The 17,800-nt window shown below is 46.6% G+C and overlaps 4 protein-coding genes across 4 annotated transcripts; 2 read left to right on the top strand and 2 right to left on the bottom strand.

Moving 5' to 3' along the window:
- Positions 1-6,508: 6,508 nt before the first annotated feature.
- Positions 6,509-7,096, top strand: BDV27DRAFT_84454 (uncharacterized protein). The gene has a single exon (XM_032077756.1). It carries the CDS (start codon positions 6,561-6,563, stop codon positions 7,062-7,064), a length of 504 nt encoding a protein of 167 aa, XP_031929934.1. The 5' UTR covers positions 6,509-6,560; the 3' UTR covers positions 7,065-7,096.
- Positions 7,097-8,011: 915 nt separating this feature from the next.
- On the bottom strand, positions 8,012-9,702 carry BDV27DRAFT_170393 (major facilitator superfamily domain-containing protein; the record flags this gene model as incomplete). Its single annotated transcript, XM_032075285.1, has 4 exons — positions 8,012-8,135; positions 8,197-8,870; positions 8,917-9,411; positions 9,472-9,702. The coding sequence occupies 4 exons, from the start codon at positions 9,700-9,702 to the stop codon at positions 8,012-8,014; spliced, it is 1,524 nt and encodes a 507-aa protein (XP_031929933.1).
- Positions 9,703-11,118: 1,416 nt separating this feature from the next.
- BDV27DRAFT_155485 (putative GPI anchored protein) lies at positions 11,119-12,927 on the top strand (the record flags this gene model as incomplete). The annotated part of the gene is made up of 1 exon (XM_032072150.1): positions 11,119-12,927. One exon carries the CDS (start codon positions 11,119-11,121, stop codon positions 12,925-12,927), a length of 1,809 nt encoding a protein of 602 aa, XP_031929932.1.
- Positions 12,928-13,409: 482 nt separating this feature from the next.
- BDV27DRAFT_124700 (SDR family NAD(P)-dependent oxidoreductase) lies at positions 13,410-14,635 on the bottom strand. The gene is made up of 3 exons (XM_032066143.1): positions 14,255-14,635; positions 13,918-14,197; positions 13,410-13,858 (listed from the first exon to the last, which is right to left on the bottom strand). The coding sequence occupies exons 1-3, from the start codon at positions 14,544-14,546 to the stop codon at positions 13,660-13,662; spliced, it is 771 nt and encodes a 256-aa protein (XP_031929931.1). The 5' UTR covers positions 14,547-14,635; the 3' UTR covers positions 13,410-13,659.
- Between the last annotated feature and the right edge of the window lie 3,165 nt (positions 14,636-17,800).

Here is a 17,800-nt window from a genome sequence, read left to right as displayed (position 1 = left end):
CATCAAAGTTAATTACAACCTCGCAGGGGTATGACTAAATTCGGCCATGGCCTCGCGAGAGATTTTTTATATACATTGTTGGCTAGATTGGATTATACTAGATTAGACGTAAAATCTATATATAAGTGGGTTTTGGCCCCAGCCCTAAGATCCAAGATGCGTTCTGCTGAAGTCTACTAATAGCTGTGTACGCTAAATCTCTTGCACTTTTCAAATATAGCCTGGACGTAATATTATGTTGGAATGGTTTCAATTCCTGCTTACTGGTCCTATTACAACTACATAATAGGCTGTAGATAGGAAAGGCGTCCGAGGTACTTAGTCATGACTTCGAAGTCTGAAAAAGGTGAGATATTATCACATCGCGCGACGCGGGATCAGCGATACATCTGTCATGTCACTAATAAACAGGAGGAACCGAAAGTGTGGCCCCAACCGGGCGCTGCTGTTCGTTACGCCTCATAGGGTGAAAATGTGGCAGGTTCGCAACGCATGGATTTATGGAGCTCCCCGCAGCGGTGGTTCCAGCTCCATGAGACTGAACCAATGAGATCCCAATTTGTAACGCCGGAAGACCAAAAAACCTGGCACGAAGGTTTCTTCAGCTGGGATTTCACAGCCCCCCTTCAGAATTCTAATTTCCTCTCCACCCAATCGTACTCGTTATCTGGACAAGCCCGGACGTGCGAAGGAATGGTTCTTGACGAACCACCCAGAAATGCCACCACAGTCTGGGATACCACTACGGGCGCGCTGCAGCCCGCTGTCCCGCCGCAGTATGCAGTATACTCGATGTGGTTGCCTCTGGGATTTGCCTTTCTCTCTTGGCGTGCAGTGGACCATCCCGTTCTCTCCCTCCTAGAGAGGCTCCTCAGGACATGACCTGCGGATCGACTGACATGGTGCAAGATTTAGGTGAGTTGTAGAGGACAAATGCAAATGTGATGTAAACCTATCCGGGTGATTGTCTAACACTGGTGATATTCTGCCGAAGACTATGGGGAGAGATTAAATGTGGGATGACAATGGTATGATTGAATGATCTTCGGTGGTGTAGCGACAATTGGTCTCAACCTCGTGGATGATGTTATCTGATCACCGATCTGCATAACTATTCTATTTAGTCAACTCAGTGAAAACTCACAGTCGTCATCACGCATAATCCGTGCACACAACATACCCTATCTATCAAGATCGACCAGAAACTTCAATATTTGAGTTGTGAAGTGATCTGGGGGGAGAATGGAGGTGACGTATACTGGATAGTAAGATAGCAGTAAGGTCTTTGGCTGCCCTGTATATTTGATTAAGGCGAGGTGGGGATTATCAGCCGCAGTGGACATGGCGAATATACCATTCATTGAAGACCACCGAGATGGCTGAATCTGAGAAGTTCGCGAAGGATTGGCATCGCCCTCAGCTGCTGCAACCCTCGCTGCCACTCATATCCAGTTATGGATAGAGCTGTCGATCACCAGATATAATGGTCGTAACGCGACTGCAGGTTCATCACAATAATCCGGAAATATTTCGTAGTGACCCTTTAAATGACAATTGTGGTATAGCGTCGTATCTTGGTTCACTGCTTTGCCTTGTGTTCATAACATTCTTAAGGTCGGATAATCCCTCGACATTCAGCTCTGGTCTTTCTATCATCAGAAACCAAACTTGGCTGTCTAGTTAGCATCATCATTTTGCATCATTTACTGTGATCATTGTCCGTCCAGGATGGCGCAAAGTAAAGTCATTAAAGTCGTGGAAGCTTTGACAAAGCTGGAGACTTTTGAAAACCAACATTATGTTGATACCCTAAAGTCTCACCTGCAATTTGATGACTTCGGTGCGCTGAATCCGGGCCCCTCCGAGATTTACAGTGAGACGCCGATCGACAACGCGTTGGACCTGCTCAAGACTCAGACCCTTGTACTGGGACTGTCTCGCTCTTCATCCTATGGATTTAATGCGACCGTGAGCGCGGTATATCAACCCATCTGTTCTGAACATGACTCGAATGGGCAGAGATTTACTAAGTGTTATATAGAGCGGTATTGAACCAAAGATGGACAGAACAGCCTCGATTATCATGCATATAATGTATCGTAACTTCCTCGAGGAAGCCGTCCATCGGCACGCAGGGGAAAAGTTCGATCTTCTGGAATTGGAAAAGGATCCCGACTTTTGCACGGCTTTTGTAGACCACGTTCTGGACCCAGAGTTCATCAATAACACCGTCATTGCGATTTATGCCAGGGGCCAGTGGGCTTACCCCCAGGCAATTGCATATATCTATGAACGGGCAAGAAAGACTCTCCTTTCCACGTCATCTCATAGCAATATAGTCAAGAAGCCAGTGCAGACACACTGGTCACCCCATGCGGAGCAGCATCACACTCTGCTGGAAAAGGATCTCGTTGGATCCTTTCTCGATACCTCGCTGCCAGTTCACTGGTCAGACGAGCACGTACTGCACGGCCCATCGTTTCCAAGTCTCGGAAGAGTCTTTTCACTCACTTGGCGCACTGACCCGCAATGGAATTCTCTGGTGGAACGGTTAGCAAGTACAGTGAAACACCTCCCAGATACGTACTCTCCGGGAATGGGAAGGTTACCTCCGAGGACTATTCCCGGACAGATTGTGTATGGAGACCAGCTTCGGGGTTGGATTAGGTCCAAAGAGGCCCAGCATCCAGATATGTTCACGGGAAGAGAACCTACCAACGTTCGCAATGGTGATGGTATGCCCATGGCGTGTTTTGTTGCAGGGACGAAAATTCAGACAGATCGGGGTGAGGTGGATATTGAAGTTGTACAGGCCGGAACGAAGGTCCTGACCAAGGCTCCAGGCGAATACGGTCAGTGCTGAATTGTTACACTACCCGATATATGGGCTGATGACAATAGGCGTGGTATCCGATGAGAAGGTCTATCAACCGACGTTCAATGGTGAACATCCTTCTGCTCCCAAGGCCACAGTGTATGGCTTCAACGGCGAACAGCCCTTCGTCACTGCTGGCCATGTGTTCTTCACAACAACCGGACCCAAAGCTATTGATCCCAGTATCGCCAGAATCGAGAATCCTTCAATTGTTGTGTCCCAGTTAGGAGTTGGAGATGTGCTGCAACGTCTTGACCATAATGCACGCACATATACCAAGACCGTTATCCAGTCCTTTACCGTGGCCACGGCGCCAGGAGATTGGGTGTATGGCTTGCAGCTTCGCCAGGGACATGCAGGAGCGAGATACCATGCAAACGGATACCTGGTGGCGGCCAATTACCCAGAGGTGACCATTAAGCGGATTTCTGACCGGTTGGCTGATATGTCAATCAGACAGCAGAAAGGCGTCATTGAATCTGTGAGTTGACCCGATACATTCGCCTTCAATAGAAACTGTTGCTAACCTAACATACGATAAAAAGGTCAAATCATTACCCGAAAACATATCCCAGCTCTTCGGTCCCATCTTCAACACATTCCAAACCTCACTAACCCGCGACCACACCACCCCATTTGCGGACCTTGAGGTCGCTCATCAGCAATCACAGAGAAGGATTAGAGAAGCGCGTATCGCAGCGCATTCCACGAGTGCTGAGTTTATTCTATTCCGCCATGATGAAGTAAAGGATACTAGAGACTTGAGCTCGTTTTCACCGCAAGAGACAACGCATATTTGTAAAGTGATCATCGATAACGGCGCGGTGATGGTTGATTCTCAGTTGATTCAATATGCCGATGTCTCACATGAACATATCAAATGGAGTCGAGAACTTCCTGACTCCCCGAGAATGTGGGAACATTGTTCACTGAAAGTCTCTTCCGACAGCCTTGTGGTCACAGGTTCGATTACATACCAGCTTGAGGGGAGCTCAGAAACCTCGGAATACTCAGCGGCCCATGATACCAAACTTCCAAGGAAAGACATCGTCCACGTTGTAGGCATGCAGAATGTTAATACCTACAATGTACTCTCCAGTGAGAAGACATTCACAGAAGAGGGTGAAGCAAACCAAGCTGTTCCCGCGGTGGGAGAGAAATGGAACCCCTTCTGGACTATCCAGACTGGGCTAGAAAAGCAGGGCCAAGGTGCATTTATTCCAGTTGTCGCTATTCCTGCACTAGACAACGAGTTTGGCACGGGTGAGGACTCGATCTATGAATCAACCCTCGCCATCAACCTCCAAAATATCCTGACTATCGACGTTAGCATTGACGCTCAAGGACAGGATGATTTGCGCACGTTCTTGGACGGCTGGACAGAGGACAAAGGCCCCAAGCCGCCAGTATTTGCCTCATTCAGCGCTGGCATTAACCTAGCGACAGGTGAAATGCACGGATATTACTACGAGCCTTCATCAGACACGACCAAGCGCGGTGCCCTACACGCCCTTTATACAGCACATGCAGAGAACGATCACGTCATAAAACAAGCCGTAATCGACGCAGTCAATCACTCTCCCTTTGCTGCCATGAATCTCGCCCTGACCTGCGATCTATACACCCCGTCTGCCAATATCCACTCCCGACCGCTTCCGGTGGCCGACGTACTGTTGTCTGCTACTGAACCCAAGCGCTCCGTGACTGAGCTCCAGCTCCTGGAAGCACCAGACCCGATGACCCTGAACAACATCAGTCAGAACTACGTGATGGCTGCCGCAGGTTTGTGGAAGGGCTCCAAAGAAAAAGAGGTGTTCGGAGATGGCTCGCTGGCGAATTCTGATATCGTACCATCTGTGCTGAAGAGTCAGCTCTCGACTAAGAATAAGGAGTTTCTAGAGATATACTCTCGGGCGCTGTATCTGTACAGTTTGTCCGGTAATGATCACTACGGCAAGAACTTCAGTGAGAGTGAAAGAAAGAAGTTGACGTACTGGTGGAAGGGAAAGGTAGGTTTCTCTACCCTATTGTGGGGGTTCGTTCTTCAATTAACCAGACAATTTTAATGTTTGATAGGCCGAATCATGTCTCGCCCACAAACAAGAATTCGGACACATCACTACTCTCGCGACAGGCGCTGCTTTCAAAGACCTGGTCACTCGCAACGGCGTTGACCTGGAGGCGTATGTGAACGATGACCGTGACTGGGCCAAGGAGTTTTTCGAGTCCGTCACGACCGATGCGATGTTGAATAACCTTATCATGTCTCTCATGTATGACTATACCCAAGAGCTTAATCACTATTGTTCAGGATGGCTGACATAAGTAGCAATGGCCGAAACCTTGTCAACAAGCACTGCATGGTGCTGGAGGCAATCGACAAGGACAACCGCCGATATGACCTTCAACTGTGGAAGCTCATACGGGACAAAAGCATGGCTATGCTCGGCTACGAGGGTAGACCCATTGATGAGAACGAGTGGCCCGAATTTGCCACGAAGTTCATGGAGCAGCTGATCATACAAGTGTTATCACGCGACAGCAAAATCACCAACAGTTTGAAGAAGCAACTTCTGCTGGATATCGAAGAGCTGCTATCGGAGTATGGTACTAGGAATGCAAAGGAGGCGGCAGAACGCACTTTTGGCCTGAAGAGTCTGCAGGGACGGCTGATCGCGGAGGTCATTCGTGAGCTCGGAGGGCTAATAGGTAAAGGGGGGGTGTCGTTCATGCCGAAAATCGCAACAAAGATCAAGGAGAAGTACGACAAGCTTAATCAGAAATACCCGCGGACACTGGGCAGTGTTCTTGGCATAATTAGTATTGTGTAAGTATTCCATTGCGACCCTGGAATACCTATATGTTCTTGAGTAGAAGAGGTTGCTGACTTGTTGCGTGTGCAGCGGCCAAGGGTTCCAGATCTACAATGCAGCCAAGTTTTTGTACAAATGGGACAACCTTTCCGATATCGCCAAAGCCGAAGCCATTATCCAAATCGTGGAGAGCGTTACGAGGATGATCGCGGACGCCGCAGATTTATTGTTGCTGTTCAAAGAACATCCCACCGATGCAAAGGAGATCAGTAAAGGCACCAGAAGATTCAATCGACGACTGGGCGGTTCCAAACCCCGAGTCAAGGTCCAGGTCGAGGAGATTGAAATGGAGGTTTTTAAGGACCATTCCCTGGCCCATGTTAATCCCGAGGCTGAGGGACGCCCCCTGGAAGTCCAGATGGGTGAGGTGGTTGCAGATCCCGCGATTGAGGAGAAGGTCATGCGCAGATTCAAGCTCAGTGCGAAAGTCGGGCGTATGGCTGTACAGGCAGTGGTGATTGTCGCCAATGCCGCGGTGGCGGCGGGTCTGGGAATTCAGATCGCGACTGAGTGGAAGTACGAGAAGAATGTTGGTATATTGGCATTGGATATCCTTACCCTGGCCACAACGGCCGCCCAGACATTGGTTGAAATCACCGAGTTGGTATTGGTCGGCATGGAGGTTGAAGTGATGGCAATTCCCATTGCAGGGGCAGTGTTGGCAGCCGTTGGGATTATCTTGACGATCGTCTCGTAAGTATCGCTACTAGCCCACGTGGGGTGTGACTGTTTGTGACTAACTATAAAACAGGGAGGTCCTCGAGTCTAAACGCACTCCTCCCCCGGATGAGGCTACCAAGTATATCCAAGAGATGGCTCCCAAATTCACGAAAGATTTGCCCGAACCCCCCACGCCTCTTCTGAGTTACGATGTTACTTCAACCATCTCGGTTGATTCCAAAGAGGCCAAGGTCGACATCAAGGTATCTGACAAATCTGGCAAGAGCCTCAAAGTCAAACTTCTCAGCATTGAGTTCAATCTGGGTGATACTGAAGGCGACCTGTTCAAAGCGCCTACAGTGGAAAAGGGCAAAATCACTGGGAATGGGATCGTGCGAGCTATTTCCGACACAAAGCGATTCAAATTGACTGGCTCGGGTATTCCGAATTCTACAAATGGCACCGTTAGGTTCCAAGCTATCTGCACCGAGGAGGAAATTCAACCTCTTGGAGAGACGCTCACAATCTCCTTCACGGGTCTCACTAACGCGACTGCTGGCGATACTAAGGTTACCATCAATGAGGTCCTAGTGGAGCGGGCAGATAAGGTTCCTTCCACTGATATCGAGCAAGTCTGTACGGTGACAAAGAAGTGATCAAGCTTACCGAAACCCGTGGGTGAAGGGGTCGGGTGTAAGACTTTGGCAGAAACCATTCAGAAATCACTCCGTTACAAAGGGGCTCTTATACTGATATTATATAAGATATGTTTTTAAACATATATTATTGGTTTTTAAGTCTATCGAGCTACTAGTAATATGGTATATCTACAGCTATTATACGCTTCATATCTAGATCGGACAAGTGGTAAACTTAGATCTAAGTAACGAGGGGGTTATGGTGTTGACCTTCAATTGTCTATTTTATTACTAATTATCTATTACCTGTAGTAATACTTTTAAATCACTACAGAGCTAGACCTCGACCACACTGTTCTGAGTTACAAAGAATGGATGTGGACTCTTAAATATTGGCTATCTGGAACCTTAGCACGTGTATCCAGAGGTGTCCTGGCTTAGATGCTAACCATCATTGAGGGTTTATGGATAGTGTACAAGAGTCATCTTACGCGTCCGTCCCACCAACAGTCGTCGTGTTTACAATATTCCATAACGAAATATCCTTAGATATCTCAGTTTGACAGATGCAAGAGGATCCGCCCAAATATGGCCCGTCCCTGCCCTATGTAAGACCGAGATTGGTGGAGATATGGGAGGATTAAACGAGTTGTTCTTCTCTAGGCTCAGTTTCGGTTTAACTGACACTTACCTAGTTTAATTCATGATCCGGAACGAGGTATCATCGCCGTGCCAAATACATCCATAATCCTGGGTTCCATTGGGCTTTCCCCTTCTATTCTAAAGAATTAAACGTATATATCTATATCTATATATCCACAACTATCAAAACATGTACCTTTCAAAACCGTCCCGCACAAATCGGAGGACACAGGCTATCCCTTGTCACACGGATGTTGCACCTCGTAGTATGGTTTCCAAGTCCCTTCCATATTGGCATAAACGCAAAATGGACTATATCGGATCTACCGCCATGTATGCCCTTTCCACTGCAAAAAGAGTGTCGGAATAACGCTGACCGCGACTATCATGGCAACCAGAATCGCAGCGGACCCAAGAAAACCCACACTTTTCAGCATCTCCGGAAACCTAGAATGGAAACATTAGCAAGTGATCGGTTGCTTCTTCCCCGAACCGAAAGTGGACTCACCAAAAAGGCCCGATAAAGCCCCAGATCTGACGGACAAAGGTGATGAAGACCCCAACGCTGGCCGCCTCCGATCGATAACAATCCACGGCGTAGGTGATATTGACGGTGGTGATGATTTGGTTCCCGACAGCGGCGATGGCAACGCCAATTAGCGGAGTTATAGTCCAGTGAGATGAAGCGTTATTGACCTGTACGAGGAAGACTATTATGCCCACTATAGACAGGATCAGGCCGGGGTAGCTCAGCCATAGTCGATACTCGGGGGCAACCGAGTGGTTTGTCCTTTTCGCTCGGTACAACATCCACCGATCTGATATAGCTCCACCGATCTGGTCCCCAATTATTGAGCCAACGACCATTGCTATGTATTGGAGCCCAATTTGTTGGGTGTCCAGATGATACAACTCTGGGAATATTTGAGGGATCTCGAGCGAGGGGAAGATGCTTGCGAGGAGGAAGACCATAGAATATACGGCGGTGGGAATCATGACACAAGGACGGGCGGCCATTGCAAGGGGTTGAAGGAAATCCCATACTCGAAGGGGAGTCATATCAATGCGTTTGAATGGAAAGAATCGGTGCAGCAATGAGTCCGGAGCCTTTGCAGTGTCGCCACGGATATAAAGTGACTCGGAGCCAAAGGCAAAGTACAACAGGAATTGAACACCATTCGTCTATGACTGTTAGCAATCTCTCAGACGGCGGGTGCGGTCCACAAACAATGGCTAGTATCCAGTAAATCCATCGATATCCAACCCGAACGGCAACGAACCCAAAGATCAAGGGCGCCAGTGGCACCCCCACGGTGACCATGACGGCCCATACCCCCATGCATCGAGCCCGGTCCTTCTTGAAAAAGGTCTCGGCTACCACCGCACTACCAATTGCTGCCGGAGGGCTGATGAAGAAGCCGGTGATGGCCCGACATAATCCCATGGTCGCATAGGAGTAGCTCTTCGCACAGCCCACGTTGCCGACCAGACTGCATATCAGCGACAGAAGGAAGATGGGACGTCGTCCGTATCGATTCGATAGTGGCATCCAAATCAGAGGAGCAGCACCCAGGACCGCAATGACCAGGGAGGTCAAGTAGCTTGCTCGATGAACGCTGACGCCGAGGTCTTCCGCTATATCCCCGAAGGCGGACTGGATCGCGGCCGCGGTGAAGGTTGCCATCATGGCATGGAACGCGACCATTACCAGATTGAGGGATTTCTATGCCATTCAAAGAGTTAGCCAGTGTTATCCATTTCTGCATCCAGGGAGGCTTTGTACCTTCCAGGTCGGCCAGTTATAGGGGTCCGCATCCGTCATATCTGGCATCGGGTCGAGGTCCACAGTCCCATGACGCTGGAGCAAATACTGTCGGTGGTCTTCGGTCAATGAATTCCCATCAATTGAACCATTGTCTTTATTTTCGAGTTGCACTTCCAAGTCGTACTTGCCCCCGGGTACAGGGGAACTGGCGCCATCGTCCTTGAGGTGGTGTGTCGCTGGTTTCTCCATGTTGGTGGTGGTGTATTGGAAACTAACAACATTGCAGAGGATGAATTGGCCATGGTGAAATATTTAGGGTCCATACCCCGGGAAATTCGAATTCATCCCCCACTGCCCGGAGTTCCCCCGGGAAGTCCGACCTCGCGGGGTGCCTTCGGGACACCATTACCCGATTCGTGAGAGGCTCCGTGATACCAAGCAACTAGACAAGAATAATAGTTAAATTAAACAAAAAAAAGTTAAATTGAGTCATGTATCATGCCTTGGCGGCAATTTCAGTTGGTCCCATCGGTAAGGGTTCGAATACATGGATACATATTGCGACAGACATTCTATGAAAAGGTTCGTATTTCCTTCAAACTAAACGTCTTGATTGCCTACCCCCTGTGGTATATGTGAAAGCCACCAATGGTGACACCGGCCAAGTCCATCACTCGTCGCCTGATCCATATAACATACATACACCGGTGTAATGCGAAAATTCTCTCTCATGCAGTTTCTGCATGAACCCACGATGCATCTATGGAAGTCAAGGGTGAAGAATCCACAGCATCGGACAATCGGAGGGTATCCCCCCGAACTTCCCAAAGTGGAAATCATAAATCCGATTGGCTCGGAAGGCATAAGTGGGCCTTCCCCGCAAAAGTCAAAGAATAAATCTATGGTCAATTCCCAGCATCAAACATCAACTTATTCTAGTAAACCAAGATCCGAGTAGCCATTAGTTACATAATTGAAGCAGCTAGAGAACTCTCTGACCGTGCACATGACAAATAATGATGAAATGGAAAAAAAAAAAAAATTTAAAAAATAAAAAAACCATAACAACGAAGACTTGTCTATAGCGTATTTCTTATATTTTTACCGGGACTTTTCATTTCTAGCGTGAATAAGCTTAGCCACTAGCAGGGGTCTGTGCAGTGTCGGGACATTGAGTAGTGGTATGGAGACCCCAATTTAGACATAATATAAGTTAAAGCTGCCTAGTTAGGCCTAGCGCTTTTGTTCTTCCTAAGCGATTTTCTTCCCACAGTCATGTTGTAAGATTAAAGCAACATAATCAATCCAATCAAGGAATTCAACCAATGTACATGATCATTTGACAATACATAATCTGTGACTGGGCAAAATTTCAAAAGTCATATATATATATAAATATCTCTCTCTCGGACAGTGAGAGCTACCTTTTCTGTGCTGACTGAACAAGTAAGGCAATAAGGTTGGCACTATCAAAAGATAGGCGGCATCTTTGTATTAACCATCACAAATATTCACGCAACATAATCTGTCCGTTTCAACATAACCCGGGCTTCTATCGGTGGGTCGTGCTGTACAGGCTCGGGCCGGAAAAAAAGACGATAAGACTTGCACGAAGGAAAATCTAAGAAATGGAGATTTGTTGAAATCCTTCTACCGTCACGCAAAATGCTCCTTCTGTTACCATATGAGTTGCAGATGCAGATTATAGACCATGCTTCTCCCAGAGATTTACCTTCTCTATCATTAAGCTGTAAACATCTTAGCGAAGCCTGTCGCGGACACCTCCGAGAACATGACACGTACACGCGACGGCTATCACAAGACTCTGGTTTCGCAACGCCCGCAAACGTTCGATACCACAAAGCTGATCAGGCGTTCAGCATTGGTGCTCCACAGTTGTTGGTTGACATCGCTCGAAGTCCCCGCCTGGCCCGGTATGTAGAGGAGCTGGTACCCCACGAGTCGGACTTTCAGGACCGCCCAAATATACCCTGGGAACTTGGCCTCCAGTGGGCCAAACGGCTTCTTCAACAATCACCTATTCTCATCGAGGAGGACGAAATATGCGATTGGATGCATGCGGTGTCTAATGGGGCTGGGGGAGCTACATTAGGCCTGCTCCTCAGCCAGCTCACCGAGCTGAAGCGGATGCAGTTAGATGTATGCGCGCAAGACCCAATTACGCCCTATGTCCCTCGGGCAGTGAGTAGACTAGCAGCAAGGTCACAGAAGGGACTCCTCGACCAGGCCTTGTCGGTATTAGCGGAGGTGCGAATTGAATGCACGTCATATGAAGGTGAGGATGAGGATGAGTACGAGGATGGAGGGAGTAGTGCAGGAAGTAGTCAGGACCAACGAGAGCAAAGGCCACAGGCAGTCCTGGCCGACGATCATTACCAGCAGATCATCCGCCTCTTGGCTGCGTTGGCTCGACTACCCGGTCTTCGGTATCTGTCTGTGATGGATTATTACTCACAGCCAGTGTGGCAGAATGGCGGAAACACGATCGCCGTTGATTGGGACGATGCTACGGACCCAGCCTATCCTCTGCCGCTCCCAAAATCAGAACTCGAGTCAATGATTGTCGATCGTGGAAATATCTCCGGTCGAGCGTTGTCCCGAATTATTGAGGGATGCTCTAACTTCAAGCAGTTCAAATATATGGTCTTCCATACACCAGAAGTATTCGGGATACGCTTCAACGGCGAGCTATGCCAACCGCATCTGCCGGACATGACCGTGGAGGCGGTATGCCTAGCTCTATTAACGCACGCGAAGTCGACGTTACAACATCTTCATATCGAATTGATGGAATATGGATCAATTTGCGGCTGTCGACATGAGCCCTGTTGGGATCTACATAGTCCCTATTTGTCTACTAACCCACACACGCCTCCCACGACGAACTGGAAGTGGAATGAATTCACCCAATTGGAACGTCTTACCCTTGACATCGATTTATTTAGCAATCGTGAGGATGGTGGGTGGCTGCCCTTCGCACAAACCCTCCCCGTCTCTATTCAGGATGTCGTGATCCTCGCGTCTCGCTGTCCCCCTGAGGCGGATCAGCGAGACTTTGAGAATATGTTTCGGGACTTTAAACCACAGGAGTTTCCAAGCCTCCGGTCTATCAGCGCGTGGCATCGGAACTCCTATTATGGCCTGGGCCACAATGGAGCCCAGCACATCTTGGCAGTCTATTCACAAGCGCTTGACCGTGCGGGCATCCCACCAATGCAGACGATGGAGTACAGCTTGGGGAGCGAGTATTTCAGTCAGAGGCAGAAAGCTCATCGACGCCAGTGGCAAAGGATCCAGATGAATCAATTTGGGAAGGATGACTACTACCTATATGCGCTGCCGGAGAAGGATCTAGTGGGAAAAGTAGTGTTTGGTGTGTATCATTCCAAGGGAGATATCCGAGCCAGAGATGACGTCTATAGCGGAGTCATGATTTGGAAATCGTGGGACTAGTTTGGTAAAGGATCAGTGGAGGTAGCCTTTAAACATCCTCTCAAATAAGTTGCTGGTAAGGGCACCACGGTTGTTCTCGTCTCTTGGGATTCCCATTGCAGCGAGATGTATGTCTTTATCCCACGATGTCGAGCCTTGATCATGTTACACGGTCGCTTTCGGATTCCGTCTGGCGTAGATTTTCCCATGCCTAATACTATCGAAACAGCGGCCTTCAGCGCCGGTATTCCTGGAAGCATAACTAATGCGAGGAAATACTACATTCAACATCTATACGTGTTTAAGGCGAGTGATATCTCGAGTTGCATTCGGGTCGGTATAAGGGCTCCTCTGGTGTATATAATCTAGCAGGCAGTACGCCTTCGGAGTGTAGTAGTTGACTTTTAGCACCCAGCATGTGGACAATCCGTCTTTCTTTAGAGAAGTCTCATCTACGAGCATAACAATATATACAGTTCCTAAGGATATCATGAGGGCCGCTGTTATTTCACAGTTAACAAGATATGATCTTTGTATTTAATTGCGGTATGCTATTCTCTCGCGATCACCCGAATGAGCAACATAAATGGTTCAGTCCCGTTCTTGCATGCGAGTTCCGTAATTTCAGGTCAAGCCTATAGACCTGCACAGTTTGGGAACAACATTATGACGGCCGAGAAAAAGATTTCACTTGTCTGTTTTCTTTTTTACTTTTATTTTCTTTTTAACCCCCCTCGGAAGGTTCATTTGGATTCAAGCAGTCCATCCGCCATCAATATTGTAGGTCGAACTAGTCGTAAATTTGCTCTCATCTCCAAGAAGGAAGGCAATTAATGCGGCCACTTCTTCAGTATGACCGTATCGCTTAAAAAGCTGAGGCGCATGCTTGGGGGCGAAGGCTCCATGAGACTTTCTATTCTCTTCGTGCATAAGTGCAGTTTTAATATCGCCCCTAACAGCGAGTTAGCAATCCAAGAATGCTAAACGACTACAGCATCAGATGAAACATACGGGCAGATTGCGTTAACCCGCACTCCCCTCTCTGCAATTTCCTTTGCAGCGCACTTGGTCAAGCCGATGATCCCATGGTTGGAAGCGACATATGGCGACATGTTGACAAAACCAAACTGGCCGGCAATCCCAGCAACATTCACAATACTACCATTGTCTTCAATCACTGGTAGTTCTGCACGTAGGCAATTAAAGACCCCTTTCAAGTTGACATCGAGCACGTAATTCCAGTCCTCCTCTGAGACATCCGAGATGGGCTTGTATTCGTGACCCACAACTCCTACATCATTTGGTCAGATCTATAGGAAAACATTCGATCGAAATAGATATCACTTGCCAGCATTGTTTACGCAACCGTCAATTCTACCAAATATCTCCTTAGTATCCTCGATCCACTTTTCGACTGACTCTCTGTCCCTGACGTCGACTGTCTTATGGGAAATTTTGGCGTCAGGAAACTCTTGTAAAACTTTCTCCTCCACCTTTTCCAGAGCGCTTTTAGCAACAATGTCTACCATGGAGACTGTGGCACCACGAGAGACAAGGTAGTAAACTGTTGCCAGACCGATCCCATGTGCTGCCCCAGTTACAGTTACCACTTTGCCAGCAAATGGCTTTCTGTTATCCATCGCGATTTAGTGGACCTTGCGGGGAAATTAGAAGATCGAAAAAGATATTCACTGCTACAGGATATTGGCTGTGATTGTCATACATTAGGAGAGAAATAGAACAATCACTCGGATACCAGTTCCTAACAGCGATATTTTAATAAGCAACCTGCATATGTCGGAAAGTCATATGATAGCACTGATCTCATGATGTATTAGTGTGGACATTATTGAGCGCCGGAAAAGAAATCTCGTGGAAAGGGGGGGGTTAAGCTTTACGCTAATCAATATAATTGGTCAATTAACCAAATACTGTAATTTCATCACGATGATATATTGTCTGGGCCCTAGAAAAGATCCAGGAAACTGTCATAGCTTAAGGTCATTTTACTGGGCAGAGAGATATAGTTCCACTCCCAGACAGTTCAGGGGATAGACTGGGCTATAACCCCAAGCAAAGCCTTCCAGTGCTCGCTCATACAGTGGACCAAGGACAAGTATAATCAAGCATGGCTATGTTTATTACATCTGAACAAAATTAACCTTAATATACAGCTACATGCAAAAGGTATCCTATTAACGACTAGGTTTGATATTCGCACTGTATAGAAAACTGATAAGCTAACATTATAGTCAAGAACTATTTCCGCCGGGCAAAATAGCTTATCCGTGGATGAGAATATTTGGAAAGCCTCGAAACAAGATATCCTGTGGATTGAAGGTTAAGGACAATTAGAATGGCACATTTCTTTACCGCGAAAGCTGAGCCGATGCACCTAACCTAATGCAGGAATACGCATAACAAGGGGCAGATTCCTATAAGTTATAAAGCAGCATGCCTATCGACTTAAATGGTACAGCTATGTTTCCCAGGATTATCTTCGATATACAGATACATTTATAAAAGTCCAGCTTCGCAATTACCTTCCAGGCCCCAAATATATCAGGAGACAAGGGAAATAGATCACCACAGGCCTTGACGAAGCCGACTTTATTCACAGAGAATGGCCCATATATGTAAACATGCATGAAAGGATAACAACGTTCAGTCTTACCAAATCAGCACAGACACATACGGTAGCGATTATAATATATTGTTTGGTAGCATTATTTGATCTCGTCACCCACCATATCTGCTACGGTCAACAGTTCTACAATCTATGGTTGATTAGAAGAAAACAGCAAAACGAAAGAAGCTATACTGTTTTCCATAATGTTGATAGCAAGTAGGTCGTAAGGTAGCACATCCACGCGTTGCGAGGCTCCACACAGCGTCTCTGAATCATAAGCCAATACTAGCATACTCTTTCACTTGGCTATGTTAATAGGTCTAAGCAGATCATATGATAGACATAGAGGAGTCCCAAATCATTATTGAATGCCAATTCTTTAACTTACATCCCACAAAACCTATATTAATGTTTTTCTGGGTTTGAGTTATACGGCTTCCTGATAGAGGAGGATGAGGTTGCAACATCGGCTCGCTGCTTCAGCCGTAAGTTCGAAGCACTCTACTAATTCTAGACTATTGTGAAAGTATTGACTAAAAATCATATGATCTTTTACCGTACCGAAACTTTAATTGTCAAAGGTCGGATGACTAGTCTTTCGGGAGGTTACAGTAAAATATATGTATCGGCAGTCAGAATAACACGAATCAAGGAGAAGAATCAAAGAGGGAGATTTAAGTAATCTCTAATGAATGTCTTCACAGTATGTGAACATATTGCTTTAGAAGTCTAACCTAGGTTAGAGAAGATCTAACAACCTGGGCCTTTGCCAAGAGTTATAAGAAGAATACGCTGCTCTGACTGGCACGCTAGATATTATTTAACATTTACCGACTCGCAGAATAGCACGACAGAATACCTAGCAAGGCACATGCCCTAAATACACTCCCAACTGCTCGGATTAATCATCTCAGCAGCAGTAATTTACAACAACATTACAACATCAAATGCTGATAGCAACGCCTATCAAAGAAAACAATGCGGAGCAAGGGAAAAGTACCAGCACCAGATATTCAAGTTCCAGCAATATGTCGATTTTGCGCAGACAGTCCTAATAGCTGCTACGATTGTCAGTACAGTCACAGTGACTAAAGGTGCTAGAGCCTAACAGCAAAGAAACTCTCGGCGACAAAGGACTTTTAGCATGGGGAAGCCCCCTTTTTATACCAAGTATTATGGGCTCAATCTTGGGCGTTACCAGTGCGGAACTTCAACTACTTTTTTTTCGTATCCAGTTTGGGGCACTGTTTGTCAGATTTATGATGATAGTTGCCTTCTATCTTCGTCTTGTGACTTCTCCATTTCGTCATCAGTACCCTGGGCCTTTCATCGTTGGTACAGGATGCTGCTGGGTCACAATACTATAAGTTCATTCCTTATATACAGATTAGCTTTAAATATAGTATTTATATAGTGTACATTCAACTAGTATCCGTTGACACGCTTAGCGGGGCGCCGACAACGGCTTTTATTGCTCTGTCAGTCTGCCGCCCACCACAACCTGCCCGCTTTTTTATGAAAGAAAACCTTCAAAACGGCTGAATATCTTTTCCTGAATTTGAGGAAACTGGACTTGAAAGACAAGATGGCCAACAGAGTAACGTTTGCATTATTACACTTATTGTTAGGCCTATAATAATATAGGCACTAGAGAAAGAAGACTATAGAGACCAAGTGAGATATCTATTACAGTAATGTAGAGAGAGTCTATCTCTCTAGATATGGTCAAGGCGGCAGTAGTAAATAGATTATATAGATCTAGGATTATGCAGCAGCTCTATAAATACTTTGGAGAGAGTCTCCCTATCTCGGAAGACATTTTCAAGGCGGTAGGAGTAAATAGATGGAATAGATCTGAGATTATACAGCAGCTCTGTGAATATTTTGGAGAGTCTCCCTATCTTGATATATATTCTTTGTGTTTTATTTATATTTGGTGTTTTTTTTTAAAAAAAACTTCTTTGTAGATGGAGGCCGTGGGACAGCTAAGATTAATGTATTTATATTTCATGTTAAGAAGGGCTTGCCATATACCGTACTTGATCACCTGACGCACGTCCCCACCTGCCGCACGAATTTCTGTATGGCAACCAACATTAAAAATGAAGCTTTAAAGCAACATACTAAATAAATTATACTTGGTTTTTCTGATGAAGCAGAGATATGATGCTACTAAAGCTATATAGAGCTTTTTTTCAATCCCGGAATCGTTGTGGGAGGCGTATTTGCCTTCCACGACGATTTATAGATAAACAGCCCTCCCCA

This window comes from Aspergillus caelatus, assembly GCF_009193585.1.
Source record: "Aspergillus caelatus strain CBS 763.97 unplaced genomic scaffold BDV27scaffold_44, whole genome shotgun sequence".
Taxonomy (NCBI): Eukaryota; Fungi; Ascomycota; class Eurotiomycetes; order Eurotiales; family Aspergillaceae; genus Aspergillus; species Aspergillus caelatus.
This window is presented reverse-complemented; position numbering and strand designations above follow the sequence as displayed.